Here is a 26,600-nt window from a genome sequence, read left to right on the forward strand (position 1 = left end):
TTCAGTGACTTACCAGTTGGGCAAAACAACTACTAAACCCAGAGAGAACAATAGCAGATATTGAGGCCAGTTACAAGTACCAGGGCACTTGATATGACTTCTTCTCAGTTGAGGCATGTGAAAAAAACAGAAGTGTATAGCTCTTTTTCTTTAATATTACAAGTCAATATAGACCTTTGTAATAATTAGGATTTTGCAGAGTAAAAATCTTTTCACAGCCTGATGTATGTTCACTGTGAGATCAGTGGAAGAGTGATATGTCTTATGTTTTTTAAGGCTGTAATGCAAGATTTGTATTACTGTGTTTACCCCCATGCTGCCTAACACACACACACACACACACACACACACCACACACACAAAACACACACACAAAAACACACACACGCACTCACACACAGACACACAGAGACACACACACACACAGTGATAATTTTCTTTCTCACTCTCATACACACACACCACAGCAATCAAGTTTAAGGACATAATCATCATTTCACTTGTTTTTCTATGATTCTGTGTTAAAACATTTACTTGTTTCTATTGTATTCATTTTATTATATTTATTTATTTATTTTAGGCATATTTTTAGGATTTCCAGTGTTTCCTCTGTAGGAGCCTCTGCATCAGGAGCAGAGGTCGGCTGTGGCTGTCGGGGTCTGTCCCGTGGGCTCCTGGTGGAGAGTTGGTGTTTGGGCTTCGTCTCTCCTCTGGGCCCTGTGGTGGTTCCTGGTGGAGGTGGACGTTTCTCTGCTCCTGGTGTAGACGGCTCCTCTAATGCTGCTTTCTCAACTGGTTCGCCTGGATTCAGCCTCACATTTTACTATGTGTAGTTTTGTGTATTTTTCCATGTTAGTGTGTATGTGTGTGTGGGTTGTTTGGTTGTGTGGGGTCAGGCAGCTGTGGGGGTTGGGTTGGTGGGTGGATGGATGGAAATGTGGGATTGTTTTTAATCACTGTAAAGCACTTTGCGTTACATTTTAGTATGAAAGCGCTTTATAAATAAAGTTTGATTTGATTTTAAAAATGACCTTTGTCCAACACTTGTGAGGATATTGTTTGTGGGATTAGTGTCATATTCAGCCCTTGCAGGTTACAAAGTTTTATATGTTTCATGCTGCACATATTTCCCAAAGATCTTGTAACTGTTTTCAATGTCATTTACAAATCTTTTAGGATTCAGATAAAACATGTTCAAATGGTGTATGAATCTACATACAAATAACCAAACAAACAAACAAACAAACTCCTTTTCACTTTTTAAATTTTCCCATGATTTTTTATTTAAAACTTGAACCATTATTTTTTGCAGTTTCAGTTTTTGATACAAACTGCCAGAATGATTTCCAACCAATTCACTACAGTTTAGAATCAATGCGATAACTGCTACGTTCAGCATAGTGAAAAACATACACAACTGAACAGACATTTAGGTCATTTCACAAAGTCCACGGAACACGAGTAAAAGAAGTCTGTGGTTTTGGCTTGAGCCCCGATACTGGAAAAGTTTCATATTTTATGACACTTCTTAGTCACGTCCCGAACAAAGTTTTTTTTTTTCATAATTTGAAAGTTTGACATACAAAAAATACAATCAGACATAACATTATAACCATTTATAGACGGAGTTTAGGCTGCAATTCGGGATTAAATCAGGGCTAAAAAGTGCCTCTGATACTGATAAATACTGACCACTGCAATCTGGGAACCAAGACCGGACTAACCAAGCACTGAACTAGGGCTAAACCAGGACAAATCCAGAAATAAACCAAGTCTAACCCAGGACTACACCAGGTCTAAACCACCTCTTATACTTTCTTATCTTACAGGACTTCACTTTGAATGACTTTGTGTACAAATTGTGCTACAAATAAACTTGCCTTGCCTTGACTAAGCTGGAACTAAACCAGATCTGAACCATGTCCGACCCAAGAGTAACCCAGGACTAAAAAGCGCTGCAGAATGGGAACCAAGACCAGACTCACCCAGGACTAACCCAGGACTAATCCAGCATTGAACCCGGTCTTAAGCAAGTCTAAACCACCTGTTATACTGGTTTACAGGACCACACGAGAACTAAACCAGGTCTGAGTCATGTCCAACCTGAGACTATCCCAGGACTGACCATGGACTATAAATAATGACTCCGGGCGACGTACACCCTCCAGTAGCTGCAATAAACCGGGACAAAACCAGGATTAAACCAGGACTAAACCTAGACTAATCATGACCTTACCTAAGCCTAAACCAGGACTAACCCAGATCTAAACCAGGTCTTGAGCACCTCGGACAGATACTGACCACTTCAGACTGGGAACCAAGACTAAAACCAGGTCTAAACCAGGTCTGCCCTGAGATTAAGTCAGGACTAACTTCACACTCAACCAGGTTTAAATCAGGACAAGCACCTCTGATACATACTGACCACTGCAGACCAGGAACCAAGACCGGACTCACCCAGGACTAACCCAGGATTAATCCGGCATTAAACCCAGTCTTAAGCAAGTCTAAACCACTTGTTATACTGGTTTACAGGACCACACCAGAACTGAACCAGGTCTGAATCATGCCCAACCTGAGTCTAACCCAGGACTGACCATGGACTATAAATAATGACCACTCTGAGCAACGTATCCCCTCCAGTAGCTGCACTAAACCAGGACAAAACCAGGTTTAAACCAGGACTAAACCTAGGCTAATCATGAATTTAATTAACTAAGCCTAAACCAGGACTAACCCAGATCTAAACCAGGTCTTGAGCACCTCGGATAAAATACTGACCACTGCAGATTGAGAACCAAAACTAAAACAGGTTTAAATCAGGAAAAAAACAGGACTAAACCAGTACCAAACCAGGTTTAAATCATGACTAAACCACAACTAATCACAAACTTAACTAAGCCTAACCCAGGACTAACCCAGATCTAAACCAGGTCTTGAGCACCTGGGACAGATACTGACCACTGCAGACTGGGAACAAAGACTAAAATAGGTTTAAACCAGGAAAAATCCAGGACAAAACCAGGTTTAAATCACAACTAAACCTAAACTAATCATGAACTTAATTAACTAAGCCTAACCCAGGACTAACCAGGTCTTGAGCACCTCGGACGGAAACTGACCACTGCAGACTGGGAACCAAGATTAAAACCAGAAATCCAGGACTAAACCAGTACCGAACCAGGTTTAAACCAGGTCTAACGCAGGTCTAACCAAGGACTAGGATTAACCGAATAAGTGCAGTATTTGATATTTATTCCACACATTAAGAGTGTGTGTGTAATGAACTGGTCATAATGTTATGTCTGACTGCTGTAATATTGACACTGTAATTCAAATCAAATTGAATGGAATACAGTTTACAGATATCGATGGCATGCTCACTCATTCACTCACAAGTAATACTACAAATGTAACAAGATACCATGTAAAAAATCATATAAAATGGACATTAAAATATAAACATGAGGATACTGTTGGCATGGTAACCTTCATTGTCAGCGGTTTAAGGTGCAAGCTTAGCTTTCTTTTTCTTTAGTGAACAAGTCCCCCGACATAAAATGCACCAAAAATACTAGTCCTAAACACTGTCCAATAGATAAACAAGAGTATAAAACATTTGGTAGATGAATAAATACATGTTAGATACCAGATCTGTCAAACTACATTCCTCCACGAACTCCTTCCACACAGAAGTATTCTACTTCTTAAATGCTGCCAGAAATGATTCAGATAAGAGTTTCATCAGAGCATGTGATCTCAACTGGTGGGTTAGGACCAAAATGGTAAATGTTTGGTAGTAAGTTGTAATTTCATGAGATATTTGAGTTAAAGTAGTAATTTCAGATGTGGGAATCACTGTTTATTAAAGATGGAACAAGATCTCGTGCCACAAGAACTCACAAGACAACATTTTTTTATTATTCATTCCAAATTATGTCAAAATCTCGTCTTGTCTCGTTCTCATAGACTTGATCTTACGGTGTCATGTCTCATGAAAATTGTGTCTCATCCCACCCCTACTGTTTATGAATAAAATGCTAACTGCTTGTTGATAGAAGGTCCACCATCTGCTTGTTGAGATGTTTTACCTGCAATATTCCACAGTATGGGATTCATTTCTCTACCTCTTCAAAAAAACAAAAGGAAACCCCCAACCCCAAGATAAGCTATAGGTCAGATCTATGAGGAGGTGATTTTCAGTGGATGTTTGAGCAATAAAAATGCGATTTAAATAAATGCAAGAAGGAACTTGCAGTTAATAGTTTTCTGTGGCAAAATGTCTGGAAATGTCACTCGTATTTTCCAGCAGCTTCATAAATCTGCCCCATCACCAAATCTGCAACCAACAAGCTCCACAAAGGATACACATTCTTCATGAACAATTTATCCACAACTATCAAGAGAAGAAAGAAATGACGACGCATTAGTGAACTACTTCTGAGCAAAACTAACGCTATATTAATGAATAAAACATAAGTAACTTGTTCAGTCAGACTGATATTCTCACGATATAGATATTCGCAAAGATTGAGAGATTTGTGCAGTTCATATGTATCTTTAGCAATGATTACATTTTTAATGTGATAGTGCAGCGTTGGCAGTGATGTGGTCGCTGTGTCGGACCGTTGTGGTGAAGAGGGAGCTGAGTCAAAAGGCAAAGCTCTTGATTTACTGTCAATCTTCGTTCCTGCCCTCAGCTATAATCATGAGCTCTGGGTAATGACCGAAAGGACGAGATCGCAAATACAAGTGGCCAAAATGAGTTTCCTCCACAGAGTGTCTGGGCGCTCCCTTAGAGTTAGGGTGAGGAGCTCAGTCACACGGGAGGAGCTCGGAGTAGAGCTGCTGCTCCTCCACGTGGAGAGGAGCCAGTTGAGGTGGCTCGGGAATCTGTTCTGATGCCTCCTGGACGCCTCCCTGGAGGTGTTCTGGGCATGTCCCACTGGAAGGAGGCCCCAAGGAAGACCCAGGACACGCTGGAGGGACTATGTCTCTGGGCTGGCCTGGGAACACCTCAAGATCCCCCAGGAGGAGCTGGAGGAAGTGTCCAGGGTGAAGGAAGTCTGGGACACCCTGCTTAAACAGCTGCCCTCGAATAAGCAGAAGAAAACTGATGGCTGTAATAATGTGTTGGTTGAAGATCTGGTATTCTCTTGTGGAGAATACAGGAGATATTTCCACAGACATTTTGCCATAGAAAAGCATTAACCCTACAGAATGGGACTTCCGGCTGTTGTGGAAAAGTTCTATAGTGCAGGATTTGGAGAAGAGTCCAGCATTGGCCAGTTGTAAAACATTATAATTCATTTTTACCAAAATGAATTATGAAAGCCCTGACGACACCAGTTGAGAATCGCAGCTTTACATACACTGTCAATACCTTCACATCTTTCCCATGTATTACACTAGAGTACCACTAGAGGGCAACAAAAGATTCAAACTATCCTAACTACTTTTACAGTACTTATTTCAAACTGCATTCACACCAACTTTGAGTCAGCTTCATTTTTAGACATGCGACCATTAGACCCTGTAGAGCCACTGTCCATGTAACACTATATGAGAGTAAACCATCCAAGTTTTTTAAGACAATACAATGATAATAATATAAGTGCTTAAGTTCAAATTCATCGATATTTCAAGCCTTACATTGAGACGAAGTAAACGTATTAAAAGTGCATATAACTTACATATTTCGTACCTTTCGGAAATTGGCGAAAACACTGGAAATTTGAGTCCTGTTGGAGTTTCAGCATATGGATAAAACCAGGCGATCCGAACAGCGAAGGACCAGTCACCCTCTCGGTAGCTTATTCAAATCAATACTGGGTTAAGTGTTTTTAAAATCCAAAAAAAGGTTACAATTTTACCGTCATTTGTCCCTTGTGGAGTAAATTGTGGAATAGTTTTTTTTTTTTTTCTTGAATTGGTAACATCTTCGTTTGGAGGGGTTCAGGCAGGAGTCAAAGGTCAAAGTTCATTCCAACCTGCTGTTTTCACTGAGGGGGCGGGACGGGAGCGTTGGGGGGGTGGGTCTCTCCAGGGTGAGGGCCATGGTGCTCTGGAAATGTAGATTAGAATATGGAGTTAGAAATCTGTGAAAAGTGAAATGAAGAAATGTTTATTTTAAATAAGGTGAAAGTTGATGAGGAGGAAGAGACGAGGATGAGAGGAGACAGCAGAGGAGATGAGGGAGAAGAGGAGGAGACAACGATTAGGAGAGACTGAGGGAGCAGAAGAGAGGACAGAGGGAAGTAAATTTGTATTTTTATAAAGTTCTTTATACCGTATTTTCCACACTATAGGTCGCGCTCATAATCCTTCAACCCATCAAAAAACGACCGCGCGCCCCACAGTCCAGAGCGCCCTATAAACGAATCCACTCAGGTGTCCCAGCACGACTTCAGTAAACTACAAAGCCGCACCACCCGCAGACACACTCATCACTCCACGCCGACGAGGAATGGAACTAGGGATGGGCATGATTAGTCGATTAATCGATAATTGATCATTAAGAATTTCATCGATTATGTTCATTTTAATCGACAAACGTCAAAAAAAAAAAAAATGTAGGTTGCAGGGCGTAGCGTGACCAAACAAGGGTCCGTACATGTAGCTCTCTGCACTCAGAAGGAGCGAGACACAGTCGGTCGGTCTGCAACGTGCCGAAGCGCAAATGCGTATTTAACAATGACTTGTACAAGCAATTCCACGCTTTCCGTTGCGTTCGGGACAAAGCAGCACATATGTTTCGGTGTCCAGTGGGAAAAAGCTTTGCCAGGTGAGAGTGGCGCAATGTCGATGACGAGTCCCCACCTCCCACCCCCCACCCCCTGTACGGGGTTCTGGTTTTGACAAATGTAAATATGGTCACACTAAAATGTATTCCACTGAGTCGTGTCACATCAGCGCACAAGAGCTGTTTTTTTTTTTTCTTCTCTTAGTTTAAGCAAATGAGCCATGTAGTTTTAAGTTTTTTTCTGTGAGATTTGCACAAAGCTGAATTAAACACATTATAATGTCAAATGGGCTGATGTGGCTCTAGAGTGGTTATGTTTATATGTCGTAAAGTTGAATTTATTTATGCAGATTAGTAGTGCAGATAGTAATAATAATGATGATAATTTTAATATAAAAACGTTAATGATTAATCGATAAACGATCATTAATTCTCCCGACGATCGATGAAGAAAATTTAATCAAATGCCCATCCCTAAACGAAACGGAGGAAAAAAAACAAAAAAGCGAGTGCAATGTGCCACTTCTAGACACAACTGAACAACTGAGTCACTGCGAACATACCAACAATCCAGCGGTCCCAGACAGCACCCTCCCTACACACCACAACTGAACAAAGCCCAGAGTCACCGTGAACGCACAAAACAAACCAAACCACTGACCCATCCAACTGTTGTGTTTCTTTTAAAGTCCGGTGCGGTTTATTTGTGAAAAAAGTTCGAAAATAGACCATTTAATGACAGTGCGCCTTATAATCCAGAGCGCCTAATAGTGCGGAAAATATGGTAATACAGCTACGATCCCTAAACATTTCACATTTTACTTTAAAACCAATGCAGAGATTCATAGATACAAAACTCATCAAAATTGTAATTTTCATTCAAAATTTGTAAAATCAAGAGCTCAGTTTTGCTTTGATCCAGAGGCTGTAATCTCTGGAGTCGGTTTTCACATCTGATTGGTTGATTGATTGATAGCATTTATATAGTGCCTTTCAAGATACCCAAAGCGCTTTACAGTTCATTATTCAGTCACTCCACTCTCAGTGGAGGGACTGAACACTCATCTGGTTAGTGACGGCAGCAGAAATGTTGTTTAAAAAAAAGAGTTTTAAGGAAATGTTTGATATTTCAGAATAATGTTTGATAATCATTCAATTGTGGATGTTTAATTGTGTTTTAATCCATGTTTGAATCAAATGAATTTAATCTAAGGTATGTAAATGTCATTTTTTTAGTAATGCACAGCTATAATATTCAGTTTTAATCTATTCATAAGGTGGATTCTGGCAACAACTTTTTTATCCTGTGTGCTTTTTTTTATTGTTATATGTTATATAGAGGTGCAAAATAAATAATTCAAAAAATAGGAGAAGTAGAGAGAGAGAGTACAAAAGAGACAAGGAGAGAGGAGATGGAGAGAAGAGAAGGGAAGAGAGAGGGACGGCAAGGCAAAAGCCCTCCCAGACCTAAGGATAATTTTAGTACATTTGTCACCTGAATTTTTTTTCTTAATTTTGCTGTTTAAACTCCCCCTTTTACCCCCTAATGAAGTGTTATACAGTCCTTTTTTTTTACTACAACCTGTTATTTCACAATCTGCTGCTGTAGTTGTGTCATGTGGCTGTAATAAAAGATATAAGACCAGAAATACAAAAAAAAATAAATAAATAAATGAAATATAAATAAAATTCACACTCTTTCATATAAAACACACAGCAAACATGTATAAACAACTTTTTGGACAAATGCTTAATTTTGAGCCTTAGCACCAAATGTGCAAAATATCAAGTCTGTAAGTAAAACTCAAAATCTCCTTATTTCCTCAAAACAAAACAAAAAAAGTGCAATGGCTCCATGACTTTCCTGGTGTCAGTCATGGAAACAGCTGGTGTCAGGTCCAGGACACAGAGCCACTTCCTGCATTTCCATGGGGTTTATTACATTTGGATTTTTACATTTGGACTGAAATAAACCTTTCAAATAAAAATAGCAAGAGATGCACAATTACACAGATCAAGATTCATAATTTTCCATTTATTTGAGAAATATCTGCACTTAGAGCGACTTTTTCAATTGTTACAAACGCAGACGCTCAGAGCATCCACCATTTTGACCCACTACACTCTTTGGCAAAGTTTGGACCAATCAAAATGGATGGAGAGCATGAGTTTGGCAGAAAACAAAGTTCCTACTGGACACTTGTTTTCCCTGCATCATCATGCCGCGTGTGTGATGTAGGATAATACCGCAAATATGCTTGGAAAGCAGCAACTCTCAGTAAGTTTCTATCATTTATGGTTGGAAAGTTATGTGCGGTTATATTACACATATTCCCCAGTATGTCAGGAAGGGTTAAGCAGCACTATGTAATTTATGGGTCCATCATCTGCTTGTCTCCATGCATATGTAATTTTGTCTGGAATGTTCCACAGTATTGTATTTATTTCCATGGAGACATGGAAGTTGCACCACCAGTAGCAACAAAAAAGCCTGTATTGAATGTAAGACAGATACATTTAATGCAGACAAGCAGGTGGTGGCTCCTAGACAACTTAGTTAAGAAATGATTTTGATTATATTTAAACAATACTTTTAAATAAATATGAATTTGCCCAAAGATACACATACCATGTAGTGAGGGCAAGGCTCCAGCGCTGGGGTGGTTGGGTGGGGCGTGTCCGGGGGGGCAGGGGGAGTTGGTGTGAGCTCCAGGGGCGCCGGTCTCTGTCGCGGTGCCAGAGGAGGCAGAGGGCGCTGGGCTGGGGGCAGGCGGAGGAGCTGGTGTGGAGCTAGAGGAGGAGGTGGTCTGCTGCTGCTGTTGCCCGGGCGTGGTGGCTCCGGCTGGGGGTGCGGGTCCGTGGGGGGTCCCTGTCTGGTGCTGCTGGTGTTGGATCTGTTGGAAGTGCTGCTGTCGCGCTCTCATCTCTGCGTACTTCAACTGCTCCATGTGGAAGGACTGACGGTCGGCCAACAACTGCTGACGCTGGTACTCCAACTGGACACAGCGTGGCATTTATGATCAAATAGTGTGTCTACTAACATTTAAAAAACAATTTTGATACTAAGGAATACATTTCATACTCGATGTTGATTCTGATCATTAAAAATGCTCTTTCTTTAGACGATACAATGTGATTTTCCACATTAAATGGTAGTATTTTCTTTTCTATTCCCATGTGTCTTATGTGTGTGTAATTCTCACTGGTGCAGTAGGTACTATACTGTCCATGTGTGTATATTCTAAAGACAGGAAAGATTAATTTTTGTCTGTCAATTGGACTTTTTTTAGTATTGATACCTTCTCAAATGAAGGCTAGATTCAGTCCTAGTTTTGTTTAGTATCTGATTTTCAATACTTTTAACCCTAAAAGAAAAAAAATTAAGTAATTTTTGTAAATCTGGTAACATTTTAGTTTATATATTAATATGCACTAACACTAACTAGTAGGGTTAGGCATACTATGTAGTTAATTAGATTAGACTATCTGATTTTTGATACTTTTGACAACCCTGGTCTAGATAACAATTGTGATAATCACAGACTAGAATTAGTTTCATCTAAATTATTTTAAACTTTCTGTATTTTCTGCATTTACAAATCCATTATGAGCAGAAGAAGAGTACTGTCCCTTTACTCACAGCCTCTCTCTCTCGGTCCATGATGGTTTCCAGTTCTTCAAAGTGTCTCAGTTTAATCTCCAGTTTCTTCATTTGAGTCTCCACCAGCAGAGCCACCAGAGACTTGATCTTCCTCTCCTCCACCGCCGCAAGGTGCTGCACAGATAATAACAATGTCATGAATAAATGAGCACTTCAACAGTGACCACCTCTAGAAAGCTTCATCATGTCTGATCTCAGGCGCTGAGCAGGGCTGGACCTGGTCAGGACTTGGATGGAGACTGCTGGGAATATCAATCCCACAGTGGGGCACCAGTGGAAAGTGTCATTGTGTTCTTCTTAGGCAAGACACTCACATTGCCTACTATGTCAGTCTGCCCCAGGGCAGCTGTGGCAGTAGTAGTAGCTATCCAGTAATGCTAAAATGCTTAGGGCGTCTTAAGCTGTACAGTATATTGTTATAATTATTAAGATGCTTTCAAATCATCTGCAGTTTGAGTGCATGGCTGCACGGGATGTTAAGATTAAGATTATAATGGTGATCTATCTGTATTCTAAAGTTTCTAAATATTTGTTGCATTAGACGATCCGTCCATCACTGTTGGGTAAATCTGAAGAGCCGTCTTAAGGATCAGTCCTAAATCACTGGCTCCTGTTCTACACAGTCCAGTGTAAATATAATGTAGTGATGTTTTTACCTTGGCTTTGACAGCAGCAGCGGCCAGAGCAGAGGCAGCGGCTGTGGCCAGGTTCCCCTCCCCGACCTCTCGCTCCACTTTGGTCTTCCTCTCTCCTTCACTCTCTCCTTCTCTCTGTGCCTCCTCTGTGTTCTCTTTACCCTCTTTCTCCTTCTCTCCATCACCTGAAAAAAACAAAAAACATTTCAATACTTATTGTTCAAAATTAAAATCAAAACAGAATATCTAGAGTAAAGACAACTTGAACACTGAATAATTATTTAGATTTGATAAATTATGCACATACATGTTAAAGAAAAATGTTATGTAGTTAGTTGGCCTATGCAGGAATAGGTTGAAGGCATCTATGATTCATGTTTCAGGGAAAAATAATTTAATTATATATTATTATTAATAATTTAATAGCATTTTTGTTTGTTAGTTTTTCTTGAAATGTGATTTTTTTATTTACAAAAAAATAAATTCTAACTATTCAAATCAATAACAATATCCTGAACAAACACTATAAAATAAATATTGTATATTTTTGCACTGGTTAAATACATAACCCCACCCCTTTCATACCCTCAGCTTCTGTCTTCTCTGTGTCTCTCTCTCCCTCCGATTCTCTCCGTTCTTCCTCTTTCTTCCCGTTCTCTGGCTGTTTGTCCTCCTCCTCGTTTCCTCCGTCTTTGTTTTCCTGTGACATCATCATGGATCATTACGTTGGTCCAACATCACAACACAAAATACAGTACAGGTTCGATCTGTTCTGAATTCACAGTCACATGTTTGTGTCCTTTGTAGCAGTAAAGACATACACTGCCCATCAATTAGTCGACTAAAAAGACCGCACGGCAAAAGCTCTCAATACTATTCTGTGCCTCCGTGGATCTGACCCAAACTGAACTCACAAGACTACACCTGCAGGGGGAGTTCATGCAACTCTATTTATGCAGAAAAACTAGGCCATCAGTATTTACATAAAGTCTCATGACTTCAGTTTCCCTTTTTACTATTTCCTAAAATACCAAAAATAACTCACTCACTATTTTTGCTCTTTTAGTAACAGTATTATTCAGCACAGTATAATTCAGAAATACTTTGGCCAGCTCACTGAATGACAGTGCAGAGATTCTGGTAGCTCCTGAGCTACAGGTTGGAGACCCGTGAGTCTTGGGATGGCATTAAGCTTATCTATCCCCATGGAGATCAGCATTTAAATACATTCTAATGAAATATTTCATTGTACAGAACCATACCTTTGCCTCTTTCTTTTCTTCAGCTGGTGGAGTTTCAGTTTTGCTTTCCTCATTGCTCTCCTCTAAAAAAAAAATCAAAATAAATGTAATTAAAATCAAACGCTGAGACATGACAAGAATCCAAACAAGAAAAAAGGTGATTTGTCATTTTTAAACCGGGTACTTCATCAAAAGACTAACAATAGCAATTCTTATCTGTATTTGTTGTATTATTGTACTGTATTGCATTCATTGTGCTTCAACTACACTTACTGCTTACAGTATTACTAAAGTTATCAAAGTGGTGAAATAAAAAAAGGATATAATAAAATTTTGTTCTGAATATGTGTGCTTGTTCTGCCCAACAAAACCTGAAGTAGAAAAGTTCTTTCATTGACTCTTTTAAAACAAAAATCAAGCAAACTTCAAAGACAGAGTGCCTCAGACCATTTGAATTTTTGCCTAATAAATGATTAGTCTGTCTTGTTCTTCTTGAATGTATTTACTATTTCATGTATAAGCAGCTCAAACTCATGTCTTATCACACTGATGCTTCTGTATGATTGTCTGTGTATACAAGACAGAGGATATTTATATTCATATTATATACTCCTGTGTGCTGTGTGTATAGTACCTGTCCGTTCACCCTCCTCCATGGCAGTGCCCGCGATGCCACTCCCCTCCAGCCCAAACAGAGGGTCCTGTCTCCCACTGACCCGCGCCGCCTCCTCCACCCTCCGCACGTGAGCCTCCACCAGAGCAGCTGGCACCTCCTCCTTCATACGAGAAAACTCCTCTGAAAAACACACAACAATTCACATGAAACACACTGGACACATAGTGGAACAGAGATACGGACAGACCAGGGCTCTTCAGAACCTCCAGAACTCCCTCACTTAGCTGCAGAGGATTGGTGCAGGTGCTGGGGTTCTGTTTTTTCATTGGATGATCATCTTGAGAAACAAAACCACCAAATCATAACATAAACAACTAGACCGCCATGTCCAGCGTTTTTGTAAATAAGAATAAATCAGCATTATTTGTAGTTAGAAAAGGCTACATTTTACCTTTTATCTGAGGCCACAGTTAGGTCATGTATATGAAATTTTAACAATTTAATAAAAAAATAAAAAAAATAAATATACATGACCTTAAACTCAGTTCCTTTAAATTATATTTGGTTTTGAATTTCTATTGATCTTCCTCCAGTGCTAATTCACTCTGAACCCCATGGACAGTTGGTTATGGAAGCACCATCTTGTGGTTATGAGCCGAGAAACCAAAGACTTTTTTTTTTTTGCAAATAAGAATAAAAACAGAAAGCCCAAAATGTCTTTTATACCTCAAGCTCTTCAAATGTTTTCTTGTGTTCTATTGCTACATTTAGTATAGGCCTGTTTAGAATGCTAGGTTCTATGGAAATGATACTAAAACTAGAATCAAAACTAAGAACCTCATTTGAACAAGTATAAATACTGAAAAGTCACATTCACAAAAATGAACCTTTCCTGAATGTCTTTGGAATGATGTTGAGCTGGATCAGAACAAGTAGAAGAGCACATAGTCTAGTATACACACATGGACCAACATGAACCTACTGCACCACTGACCATTACACACATAAGACACATGGGAACAGAAAAAAATTATTGTATCATTATGGTATCTTTATGCTGTAGTATTTCTTAATATCAACATCAAATTTGAATGTTAGTATCGTGACACACTACTACACAGTAACATGAGCAGAGGTTTGTACCCAGAGCAGACTTGGCAGCAGCAGATGCCACTCTCGGGTCGACCACAGAGGCGAGGAAGGCGACGGTGCTCATGACGGGGTTTCCTGCCTGGCTGAAGGGCACGGGCTGGTACGCCAGGGGGCCCAGTGCAGTAGCGGCCTCCTCCAGGTAGGGGTCCTCGATGGGCAGACGCAGGAAGTGAAGGATGCACTCGTCCTGGGTCCTGCTGCCCACATGCTCCGATACTTTGTTCCAGTCGTCTTTGTACATCTCCAGACCCTGACGAGAAGGTAGGTTCATTTAAACATTACAGTGGCATCACGTTGGAGGTGTTATGTGCGTATGTCTATGGGGACACTTGCAAACATATGAAGTGATACATTTGTAGATCATCTGATTGACAATTTTGATACAGTGGTCTGAACACACAGCATAAAAAAACTCAGTTCATGTTAAAGGTGCACTATTAAATCTATCTCCAAAGGATGTTACCAGTCAGATCTGTGGAGAAAGGACCCGGTGTAAAGTAATGTTTATTTTTAGTAGTAAAAATCACTTGTGGTAACCCATAGATAAGTTTAATGCCATACTGTGAACTATTCCAGCCAAAGTGATAACTTCTGGATGGAGATATACAGTATGGACACAAGCAGACTGCAGACCTCCACAGAAAAAGTTAATTAGAGCAGAGACACATGTAAAATGTTTTACTTTCCAGATGTACGATTTGCATTACAATCTGCTGTTATCAGACATGCTTTTCTCTCTTGTTATATTTATTTATCTTGTTATATTTTGTTTACTTATTGATAGGATATTAATGGACAGACTTAAAGGTCATTTACCTCCAGTAATAGCAGTGTTTCTTGTTCTGTCCAGTCCCTCATTGTGCTGGCTCCACTCTTACTCTGAAATCAAACCAAAAATATGAATAATTTTTCATTGTACAAATCAATGTACTTTCAAACTTTCAGCTTGTCTCTCCTGCTTGTGTCATACCTTTGTGGAGTTGGTTTTCTTGCTGTACATGTCAGTTCGGAGCCCAAAGTTCTGCAGATCTGTGGGTTTGTCTTTCACTTTTTCAGGGAACGACATGATTGGTGCTGGAGTCTACAAGAACAAACACTTAATTTTAGCACATCAAAATAAATGCATTGAAGTTTTTTTGGGTTGTAGTTTGTTTTTTGTTTTTTTTAAATTAAGATTCACAGTACACTTTTGAAATTGTTTCATAAGGATTAACACTTCCATTTGTCACACTTGCCATCTTATTAAAGAGTATTAATAAAAAACTTTTTTGTTAGTATATTAGGACGTGTCTGTACCTGTGCAGGTTTGGGCTGCAGGGGCACCAGGCTGGAGGGCGTGTCTGCCAGGACGTGGAAGTGTGAGGTGGGGGGAGGGCCCATGGGGGTGGGGCGGCTCTCAGACTCAACCTGGTAGTTTATGAGTCCCCACTGCTCCAGGAACGCATGGACCCTGAGGGAGGAAAGAGAAAGAGAGGGAGGGAGGAGAAGAATACACTGTAAATGATGGTTTTGTTCAGAACATATTGTGCTTTTATGAAGAGTGAAATACAACTGAATCTGTCTCTTGCCCCCATCTGGGAATATAACATCATCATATTCTACAATCTGAAAACCACTTACATCTAAATTTTACTGAGTTTATCTTAATTTTGATAGTATGTAACTTTCTGATCTGTACTTCAGCATATTCTCTTCTGAGACAGATACATTCTATCTCTACTGTGGAATATTATAGCCAAAAGAACAACATTTCCATGGAAACAAGCCCGAGGTGGCCACGCTGCAGGCCAAAAAAAGAGTTGCAAGCCCACTCACAGAAAATATGTTTTTCAGTGCAATAAACATCAAAAATGATTTTTTTCTGGTAAAACCTTACACAGGTGGAGCTTTAAACATTTCTATTTAGTCACATTTAAATCCATATTTACCGTATTTTCCAGGCTATTAGACGCGCTCTTAAGCCTCCAACCCCAACAAAAAAGACTGCACGCTCCACAATCCAGAGCGGCCTATACACGAATTCACTCGGGTGTTCCAGCACGACTTCAGTAAACTACAAAGTTGCACCACCCGCAGAACACGCAAACACACACGGAGCAGACAGCGACCGCACAGTGAAACACACCCACAGACACACTCATCACTCCACGCCGACGAGGAACGGAACAGAGGAACGAACCGCGAGTGCAATGTGCCACTTCTAGACACAACTGAACAACCGAGTCACTGCGAACACGCTGACAATCCAGCGGTCCCAGACAGCACCCTCCCTACACGCCACAACTGAACAAAGCCCAGAGTCACCGTGAACACGACAAACAAACAAAACCACTGACCCATCCAACTGTTGTGTTTCCTTTAAAGTCCGGTGCAGTTTATTTGTGAAAAAAGTTCAAAAATAGACCATTTAATGACAGTGTGCCTTTACATTAAAATTTCCCTCCAATCAATTAGGTAAAAAGGATAAAAGGGTAGAAGGGTTTGCACAAAACTGAGTCATTTTCTTGGTTGAAATGATGAATAGAGAAAAAATATTGTTCCAGAACTTCCAAAACAACTCACTAATTCATATATAAAGTGTGCGTAATGACTCAAACCAACCTCATGATGGCGCACACGTCTCCTGCCAGGTTCCTGCGACAGGCTGTGGAGGTCAGATACTCCTGAGGGTTCAGCCGGTATGTGTCAATCATGAAGTTTCTATACGCCAGGTAACTGTTCACAGATAATTAAAAAGTCACAAAAAATTAAAATACATACTACTACTTGACTGAATGCATTTGATAACATTTAAAGTGTACTAATACTTACATTTCTGGAGTTTTGGATTTGTTTTTCCCATTAAAGAACTCTGGTAGGGCTCGGCGCTCAATTGCATGAACACTGCAAGATATAAGCACAACTTTTAAATAAAAAAATAACAGTTATATTTTGTTATTTTCTTTAGCTAAAAGGAGATTAAGAGGAGGTATGGAACTTTCAATCAATTCATGTTTAGAATACAAATAAACTAGCAGAAGGGCAGCTCCAGTTTGCCACTTATGTACATGTTAGACAGAGTAAATGTATGAGTAGAAGAATGGAATTTGAATAAGTAGATGAGTAACTAGATGGAGCAGAGGAGAACGTCAAATGGAAAAAGAGAGGAGAACGTCGGATGGAACACAGAGGAGATGGTCAGATGAAGCAGAGGAGATGGTCAGATGGAGCAGAGGAGAAGGTCAGATGGAGCAGACAGATGGAGCAGAGGAGATCAGATGGAGCAGAAGAGAGAGGTCAGATGGAGCAGATGGAGCAGAGGAGAGGGTCAGATGGAGCAGAGGACAGATGAGGAGTCAGATGGAGCAGAAGAGAGAGGAGATCAGAGGAGCAGAGGAGATGAGAGCAGAGGAGAGAGGAGATCAGATGGAGCAGAAGAGAAGGTCAGATGGAGCAGAGGAGAAGGTCAGATGGAGCAGAGGAGAAGGTCAGATGGAGCAGAGGAGAAGGTCAGATGGAGATCAGATGGAGCAGAGGAGCAGATGGAGCAGACAGATGGAGATCAGACAGAGGAGAAGGTCAGATGGAGCAGAGAGAAGGTCAGATGGAGCAGAGGAGAGGGTCAGATGGAGCAGAGGAGAATCAGATGTCAGATGGAGCAGATCAGATGAGCAGAGGAGAAGGTCAGATGGAGCAGAGGAGAAGGTCTGATGGAGCAGAAGAGAGGGTCAGATGGAAGAGAGGAGAGGGTCACAGATGAAGCAGAGGGGAGGGTCAAAGTTGGAGCAGAGGAGATGTCAGATGGAGCAGAAGAGAGGGTCAGATGAAGGAGAAGATCAGATGGAAGATGTTTTACCTGTTGTAGTCAAACCATGCGGCGTAACTTGGGATAATAATATGATGAGTCTGTTCTGTCACGTTGTCTTCATGCAGATCTGAGGTTTTGACCGGTTCACCCTTTACACTGGGAGACCCTTCCTCCTCCTCCTAAACAACACATACATTTCATATGTTTAGGGCTTTCCGCAATCTGGGGGCAGCAGATCCTGAGGTGTATACAGACAACAATTTTTTGACCGATTAAGTCGATTAAGATACAGTATGTAACTTTCTGAGGGTGGCATGTCACCTGCATGATTCCATGGAAAGAGAAAGAACATTTCCATGGAAACAAACAAGATTCACAGCCGTGTTTTGAAGGTCAGCCCCAGGGCAGCTGTGGCAACGGGGATTTTCTGAGTAAAAATGGAAACATAAGATGGATGCTGTGTTTACCTTTCCTGTCGTTTCCATGGACTCGTCCTCTTGTTCATCTGTTCAAATGGGAAAAGAGAGATTTGTGAATAAAATAAAACCACAATCACTGAAAAAAATGCACAAAACCAATAGATAGAGAGACAAAGGGATACATAGATACAGTAGATAGATAGAGAGAGAGAGATAGAGATACATAAATAGAGAGATAGATAGATAAGATATATAGAGAGATAGATATATATAGAGATAGATATATAGAGAAATAGAGAGATTGATATAGAGAGAGATAGAGATATAGAGAGATAGATATAGAGAGAGATAGAAATATAGAGAAATAGAGAGAAAGATAATAGAGAGCTAGGGAGATATATAGATAGATAGAGATAGATATATAGAGAGATAGAGAGATATATATAGAGAAATAGAGAGAGAGAAATAGAGAGAAGATATAGAGAGATAGAGATATATAGATAGATAGAGATAGATATATAGAGAGATAGAGAGATATATAAAGACATACAGAGATAGATATAGAGAAATAGAGATATAGCTAGATAGATAGATAAATTCAAAAATTGCATTCTTTTTCATTTACTAATTGAGTCCATTTAAAAAGTCTTTTGGATTGTGATGAATCTTGCAGCTCTGGTGTGGACTCACCGTTGTCTCCTTTCACTGGAGTTGAATCAGAGTCTTTTTTGGTGTTATCTGTAAATACAAACGTAAAAGCACATTTCCATATGACACACTGAGATAAGAGTTTAAACTTGTTCATAAGCTGGATAAGATGGGATATACTCACTGGTCTTCGCGGGGTTTCCTTCGTCGGATGGAGCGACCGGTGAAGCTTCGTCTGCGTCCTTGGACAGATCCTCAGGCTCCTCCTCCCTCTGCCCGCGCTTCGACTTTGTGTACGGGGTCGTGGGTCTGAAAACACAGCAGTGCAAGAGCAAGAGCAATGAGTACACACTGTAGAGACAAAAAGGTTCACCCTGCCTGCTCACATATTAGCTCTGTGGAGTCGGCTCACAGTAAAAATGCATGGTTTTGTCGCCAGTTTTTAGGATTATAACTTTAATTAATTGAATTTGCAAGAAAGATATATTTAATGCTATACTGTGGAACATTCAGGCAAAATCCAAATCCACTTTATTTATATAGCACATTTTACAAACAAAGTGCTGCACAGAGATCAGAAAATGAAGACAACAAAAAGGTTAATTGCTAAAATTTGGTCATACCAGTCTTAAAACAATAAAACCAGTAAAAGCTAATAAAAGCAAAACCATAAAAATCATAAAACAGCAGTAAATAAGTACAATTAATTTTAAAAGACACTGATTAGCACACAACTGACGGAGTGTTAAAAGCCAGAGAGTAAGTGGGTTTTAGGATTTAAAACTCTCCACTGTGGGGCTGTTAGGATGTGGGGGGGCAGAGCGTTCCATAGTTTGGGGCCGGTCACAGAAAAGGTCCTGTTCCCCCTGGTTTAAAGTCTCTGATTTTAAAGCCAAGTTAATTGATTCCTGGATCATGTTTCACGTTTATTCTTGTTAAAAATAATGTCAGAGTTTCAGTTCATGCTCGTTGTGTCGCCCTTCTGACGTGATCCGGATGATCCGGATCCACCAGTCCTGGCTTCAGACTTTCATCCACGTCTCTTTGGATTTGTGAGCGGGATGTGGGAGTGGGCTGAGGTAGAGCAGCCTCACACTCAGTTTGTCTTCTTCCTTTCTTCTCCGACACTCTTCCACAGCTGACAGACATAATGCGTGATGAGAGAATTCTCCAGCTGATGCGCAATTATCATCGAACTACTTTGGAAAAAGTTTGGATCGTGTTTGTGTCCATGGCATAACGACAAACCGAGATGACAAAAAAGCTGGTAGCAGCTGAAGTGTGTGTTTTCTTCCGGTAGACGTAAATCCTGTCCAATCAGGTGATTTAACATGTTTTCCATGTAAACCTCAATCCAGAATTATTATTTCCATGTAAACTTGAAGGAGAATATTTTAATTTGGAATGATTTAATTCAGAACAATGAATTTGCAATTAACAAACATCATGTTAAAGTGGCTAATAAAATCTCAACAACTCAATTAACTCTAAAACAAAGTGGAAACCAGTGTAAGATAAACGATTAAAAAAATTTTTTAAATTTTAGATAAAAGCCGCAAATGATAAAAGCCAGATTTTACAACCGCATCACAGAGCAAAGGAGAGAGTCAGGATGCTCCATTCCAACCGTGGAAACAAGCAGAAAAACTTCCAACTCCACAGAGCGCTTTTGAATATTATACGTTTAAACATCCTATTTAACAGTTTGAGCAGTGATCCGCCATGCACTCACCCCTTCTTGGCGTTCTTCTTCTTGCTCTCCTGTGGGGGAGGGGTGGGGGAGGGAGAGGGGGAGCGTTTCCTCTTTTTGGCACTTCCCGGTTTCTTGTCCCTCCTCTCGTCCGGAGTGGTCACCTCGTCCGTCAGGGTTTTGGCAGAGATCCTCTTCCTCTTCGGATGTCCCTCTCCCACCTCGTAGTCCTCCTCATTCATCCACTCGTTGTACTGATCCAAGTCTAAGATCCACTTGGCGTGAACCTGGAAGAAAGTCAGAACTTTACAATGGGAACTGGTGAATAGAACAATTACAGTTTTTTGAAGGGACAGTACAACGGTCAGGGCTGATCAATTTGGGAAAAAAATGTCTTAATAGCAATTTTTCTGACAGGATTTGGGATTGTAATTAGATTTGGAGTTTATATTTTAAAAGAATTCTGTTCAAGGTCCAAGTTTAAAAAAAAAAAATCAGAATTTCAGTATTTAAGTATAAGTTGTGGAGTTAAAAGTTTTTTTTAGATAATAAGACAGGATATTTAGTTGTTTGTTGCGGAAACTAGGTTAATAAAATAACTGCATTGAATATAATCTGCTAATAGCAACCAGTATCACTGAAATTTAGATTCAGTTCTGTGATATGTTGCAGTGTTGCAGCCTTAGGTACATACTCCAATATGTGACTTAAGTTCCGGCCTATAACCATTATTCATATTTTAAACACAGATCAACAAATCCACTGGAAAACAGCTTTTATCACTTTTTTTGGACGAGTGGCCCCAATGTAACAGTAAAACAGTCTTGTCACTGAAATTCAACATACCATATTTTCCGCACTATATGGGCTCTGGATTATAAGGCGCACTGTCATTGAATGTTCTATTTTCGAACTTTTTTCCACATATAAACCACACCGGACTGACTATAAGGCGCATTAAACGAAACACAACAGTTAAACTTTATTTAACGTGTTCACAATAACTCTCAACTTCGTTCAATTGTAACGCGTAAAAAAATAAAAAAAATACTGTCTGAGACACTAAATTGTAAGAGTATTCACAATAAGTCACAATTGTTTGAACAGTTAAGCAATTCCGGTGTCTAGCACGACCACATCCCTCTCGTCATTATCCGAGTCAGTGTGGTTACTGTTCCCTGACAGTTCAGTGGTGATTCGGGTCTTGGTGAAAGCTCGGACCACAGTTGATACTGATCTTTAGACCAGACATCCACGATCCGTTGGCAGATCGTGGTGTAAGTCGCTCGGCGGTGTCTCCCTGTCTTGGTGAATGTGTGTTCTCCTTCTCTCATCTACTGCTCCCACACAACTCGCACTTTCACTTTATAATTATCTTGAGTTTAAAGTGGGCGTTGTGAGCGTGTCTCTTGACAGGTGCATTTTGATATTAAAAGGAATCACAGTATGTATTACTCCTGACTACAGGAGCCATAATGCTGCAAGTGGAGCGGCTTTGTAGTTTACTAAAGTCATACTAAGACACAATAATAAATCCATATATAAGGCGCTCTGGATTATAAGTCGCGCAGTCGTTTTTTGATGAATAAGTGCGCCCTATAGTGCGGAATATACAGTAATATTAAGACTCTAAAAACAATAACCATATGTAAATTTTCTCAAAAATAGCCAGTGTTCTTCCCACAGTTTAATGCCTTTACCTTTCTGGGCTTCTCTACACTGGGGGCATCTTCCACAGCAGCCTCCACTTCACTGGCCGCGATCCAGGTGTCATAACTGAAGAGAATTAATCAAATGCTTACTATATATTCAAAAGACCATTACAACATCTGCATCAACACACCAGAATACTGCATTAGCATGTGTTCTGGACAGACCTGTCAGGGTAATATCCCCAGTGCAGCAGCACCTGTTTGTCCCTCTTCATGACTGGACGCACCCACTCCTCTAAAAACACAAACGGGAAGTTACTCAAGTATTCAGACAGAACTTGCCAAAATAAAATAAAACAATCGTACCGTCCTCGAGGCTGCTGGGGATAGGCACAACTATATGAGAGCTGGTGGTCTTGTCCTCTGTCACTGAACCCTGAAAACAGAGAATTTTGCATTAATAATTACTTATTCTGCATTCACGCGAGAGAATGGTTCACTACATCTGAAATAAGGCAAATGTCGATAAAAATGTTGTTTGAAAATCCCTATAACAGACAATGATAATCTAAACTGGGATAACCAAGTGTGTTCTTGTCATCTTATAGATTTAAAGGTGCACAGTGTAACTTTTCCTGTGGAGGGGCTGCAATCTGCTTGTCTCTATGGATTGTCTCTATTATTGTAACCTCAACTCCATGGAGACAAGCAGAAGCCGAGCCAAGGAGTTTTAGCAATAGAAAGGCATTCATAGCTTGAAGAAATGCAAGACAAAGCAATAACATCTCCATGAAGACAAGTAGGAGACAGATCCACCAGAAAGTTACACATTGTACCTTGCAAAAATAATTACGTGTAATACATCATTTCACCTGGGTGCAAATGATGTCAGACTTTTCAGATCAATCTTGTAAACTAGCCTCTGTAAATACTGGTTTGTATAGCTCTTGTATGCGAATGTGTGTGAATGTGGTGAGACTGCATTGTTGTAAATATATGTTAATGTGTGTTTAATGTGGGAAAAGCCCAACCAGAGACCGGAGCTGAGAATTAGAACTGACTACACAACAACAGCTGCATGTCTGCCTGTGACTAATTATGACTGCACTGTCCCAAATAAATAAATAAATAAAAACTATTCGGTGAAATGTAGAAAAAGTCCCAAACCTGGTGTCTTTTGATGATATCCTTCAGTTTCCCCAGAAGCTTTGGTTCAATGTCTGAGCTCAGATAGATCACCGGTCTGGAAAGGCAGTTGTTCTGGAAGACAATAATGTGTGATATGATGTTATTTTTATTTTTTTCATTTTAGCATCAGGGCTACACACTTGTCCTGGTTTAGTTCTGTTTTAGACTTGGTTTGGTTCTGGTCTAGTCCAGATTTAGTCCTAATATTGATAGTGTGCAAGTGTGAAAACAATCTGTTTGGCAATCTGTTACTCATCAAAATACTGCTTGTTTTTCGTGAAAGTACAGAATTATTTCATTCGTGTAAATGAATTTGCTCTGCACTGAACTGTCCACAGTGTCATTTAGATCAGTAGAACACACAAGTGTAATTACAGAGGTTTGACTGACCTGGACTAAGGACTTCTCGATGGTCATGAACATCTCCACATTTCGGTCCATTCTCGAAGGATTTTGGAAGTCAAACCTGCGCCTACCAGACAATTAGACTGGAGTTACACTCGAAACAGCAGCACACTCAATACAACAGTTCTACTGCCAACACCACTGCCTTAAAGACATCTGTACCAGTTTATTTCATCATTTGTGAATACAAATAGATTCTGCCAAAATGTTGCCGTTTGTTGGTAAAAAAAAAAAAAAAAAAAAAAAAGGTACCACAATATAAAACCTACACATTAAATATCCTTAATAAAGAATAAACAAAGACTTAATACATAACAAACAAATAGTTTATCAAGAATGATTCAGGGTTAATTAGGGCTTAGGTTTAAGAGTTAGGCTATTGATTACAATGTAAAGTCTGAATCATTCTTAATAAACTTTGTTTTTTATATGAATGAAGTGTTATTAAAAATAGTATTAGGTAGGTAATCTTCTTAAACCAGTTGGAAGGACAGCCTTACCATCCTTGGTCGCTCTTGAACTTGTAGGCAGCAGCGAGGATGTGACACAGAGCTCCTCCAGATTTAAAATCCAGAAAACACTTCATCTACAGAGGAGGAAAAAAGAGGAAATGTTGAAATGTCCATATTGGACCCTCTCCCCAATCAAAACCCTGACAGACTCACTGAGCAGGGTTACAGACTGTAGTTTGGTGAGGGGAGAGGGGGGTGTGGGGGTACTGACAGACTGGGGGGGGCAGACTCACCGGTAGTTTGGTGAGAGGAGGGTTACTGACGTGGCGTCCAAAGACCTCCTCCTGAAACTGCAGCAGCTGCACCACCAGACTGGACAGGGACTTGTTTGTGGGTGGTTCAGCTTGGATGTACTGAGGACACATCACACACGGGTCACACAAGGAACACACAACATTTCAGTCAATATGACACATGTGGAATGATCAAAAGTGACACCTGAGGGATACTTAAGGGAAATGTATCACACATGTATCTAGTTCTTAGCTCTGTCTCTCTCATAAAAGCTTCACTATAAGGGCCAAACATGCTCTTTGAGATGGGTCCACTGCTCCTGACAGACTACCCCAGTGGCATTTGAAGGACAGACCAAATACTTCTAATGACCTTTTAACAAGCCTTGGAATACAAAGTAAAGTAACACCCTATGTGTACACTATATCCTTTTACAATTCACGTGCCTTATGAAGGACAATGGAACATATGACCCAATAACCTTGAACATGAACCCTCTAAACCACAGGGGGCATAATTTTTTACCAAGGGCAACATTCAAAAGGAGACGTGTGGCGAGGGCTGGACTCATGTGATCACCAGTGTGACAAACGCTCACAAACACATTTCTCTAACATATACACTCTGTTCTGCTGTATAAATATGATCACAAAGGTGCGTGGGGCCAGACTCACACAAGGGCCAGATGTCAAATGTCCATGTGCGCTCAGCATACATGTTGTAAATGTGTACTTATAAAGTAGTGACTGGGAGGCTCTGTATGAAGATGGGATTCAAACTAATTTATTGAGCTGTAATTATTCTAGGTCAGGGCTGGGCAATTACCATGGGGCCACATTAGAAACAGAAACTATTGTGGAGGCCAAAATGCTTAACTCAATATGAATTACATTTCTTTTCTTTCTTTCTTTTTTTTTTAAAGTAGTAAATGTCATTGTTTCAACTAGCTGGTCAGACTGCTAAGAGTTTATGTTATGACCGAGCATTGAAAAAGTGAGGTTGCCTTACAAATAATGTCATTTAAAAAAAACACCTCTAAAATCAAAGCAACGCAGTTTCAGTCCAGGCATGAGGTCAAATAATAATATATGTTTATGTTATAATTCCAAATGATCTTAAACGGGCCGCTCAGTCAATCAAAGAGCCGGATGTGGCCCGGGAGCTGGACAATGCCCAGGTCTGCTCTGGGTGATAACACGGGTTATCTCAATGAGTTTATTAATTAGCTATTAATTAATAATGGGCAATTAACACTATTGTAATTGTGCACATACATCTTTATCAACAAGCTTGATAATAATTTTCCTTAGCCCCAAAATTTTGGCAGATAAGGTCATACATGGACAAATCATGTCTGGAGCCTTTTCTCTTCACTTGGATGAAACGAACATGACATTTTATCTCAAATATATGTTGCGTCATCTATTTATTTTAACGTTCACTCCAACGATGAGGTGTAATCTTTTCATTTCCAAATGAAACAAGGCTAAAAACGGTGTCTTTTTCGCGGACGGCCGAGATCCAGTCAGTCTGATGCGCGGCACAACATCTGGATCTGTGCACAGCGCTAGCATCCGAGCTAACTGAGGCTAGCCTCGACTTTACGTGGATCTAATCCATTTAGACAGGAATTACCTTTACATTTTATTATCCACTATTCAAACATAGACAGTGTGCATTTAGAGGCAGAGACTGGCGCTGTTTTACAGCTTGATCCTGCGCCTCCACGGGCTCAGCATCCTTTTCTATCCGGATAGAAACATCTGGAGCTATGGAGCTGCACCCTCCTCCTCTCCTTTGTCACAGCCGCTGCCCGAGCGCTCTGACCCGGCTTTCCTCTCACACACGCCCCGCTCTCATGGTGCCTGGATACAAAACATGCACCCGGTACCTTTTTGTAATTCTTGCCCAGCCATATGCGGACATTGTCGAACTGAGAAACGGTGTCCGACGCCTCGAAATATTTCACATTGGGGCCGCCGTCTTTCTTCCGCACCGCCATCTTTGCTGCAGACACG

At 40.3% G+C, this 26,600-nt stretch overlaps 1 protein-coding gene across 3 annotated transcripts; it reads right to left on the bottom strand.

The window, feature by feature from the left end:
• Positions 1-1,273: 1,273 nt before the first annotated feature.
• smarcc2 (SWI/SNF related, matrix associated, actin dependent regulator of chromatin, subfamily c, member 2) lies at positions 1,274-26,600 on the bottom strand. 3 transcript variants are annotated; one of them, XM_020923240.2, is made up of 26 exons: positions 26,474-26,600; positions 24,582-24,701; positions 24,337-24,422; positions 23,822-23,903; positions 23,411-23,503; positions 22,610-22,679; positions 22,469-22,538; positions 22,292-22,367; positions 20,634-20,878; positions 19,086-19,210; positions 18,944-18,991; positions 18,302-18,339; positions 17,883-18,013; positions 16,859-16,930; positions 16,649-16,762; positions 15,344-15,497; positions 15,018-15,128; positions 14,864-14,926; positions 14,039-14,297; positions 12,914-13,075; positions 12,301-12,362; positions 11,624-11,738; positions 11,060-11,223; positions 10,383-10,517; positions 9,372-9,738; positions 1,274-6,064 (listed from the first exon to the last, which is right to left on the bottom strand). In XM_020923240.2, the coding sequence occupies exons 1-26, from the start codon at positions 26,582-26,584 to the stop codon at positions 6,000-6,002; spliced, it is 3,138 nt and encodes a 1,045-aa protein (XP_020778899.2). In that variant the 5' UTR covers positions 26,585-26,600; the 3' UTR covers positions 1,274-5,999. The 3 variants fall into 3 exon arrangements, with proteins under 3 accessions (XP_020778899.2, XP_055016623.1, XP_055016622.1); XM_055160648.1 differs by lacking the exon at positions 1,274-6,064 and having other exon boundaries at positions 9,036-9,738; positions 23,822-23,897; XM_055160647.1 differs by lacking the exon at positions 1,274-6,064 and having other exon boundaries at positions 9,038-9,738.

The sequence above is a fragment of the Boleophthalmus pectinirostris genome, unplaced genomic scaffold (assembly GCF_026225935.1).
Source record: "Boleophthalmus pectinirostris isolate CB_2022bp ecotype Guang Dong unplaced genomic scaffold, ASM2622593v1 HiC_scaffold_3, whole genome shotgun sequence".
In the NCBI taxonomy this organism is placed as follows: domain Eukaryota; kingdom Metazoa; phylum Chordata; class Actinopteri; order Gobiiformes; family Gobiidae; genus Boleophthalmus; species Boleophthalmus pectinirostris.

Excerpts from the sequence above, each read along its gene's own strand:
- smarcc2 (XM_055160647.1), bottom strand. The coding sequence starts at position 26,584 with ATGGCGGTGCGGAAGAAAGACGGCGGCCCCAATGTGAAATATTTCGAG. Across the intron at positions 18,014-18,301 it reads CCATGGAAACGACAGGAAAG|GAGGAGGAGGAAGGGTCTCC; the intron begins GTAAACACAGCA and ends TGTGTTGTTTAG. Across the intron at positions 15,498-16,648 it reads GACGTGTGCGCCATCATGAG|GGTCCATGCGTTCCTGGAGC; the intron begins GTTGGTTTGAGT and ends TTCCTCCCTCAG.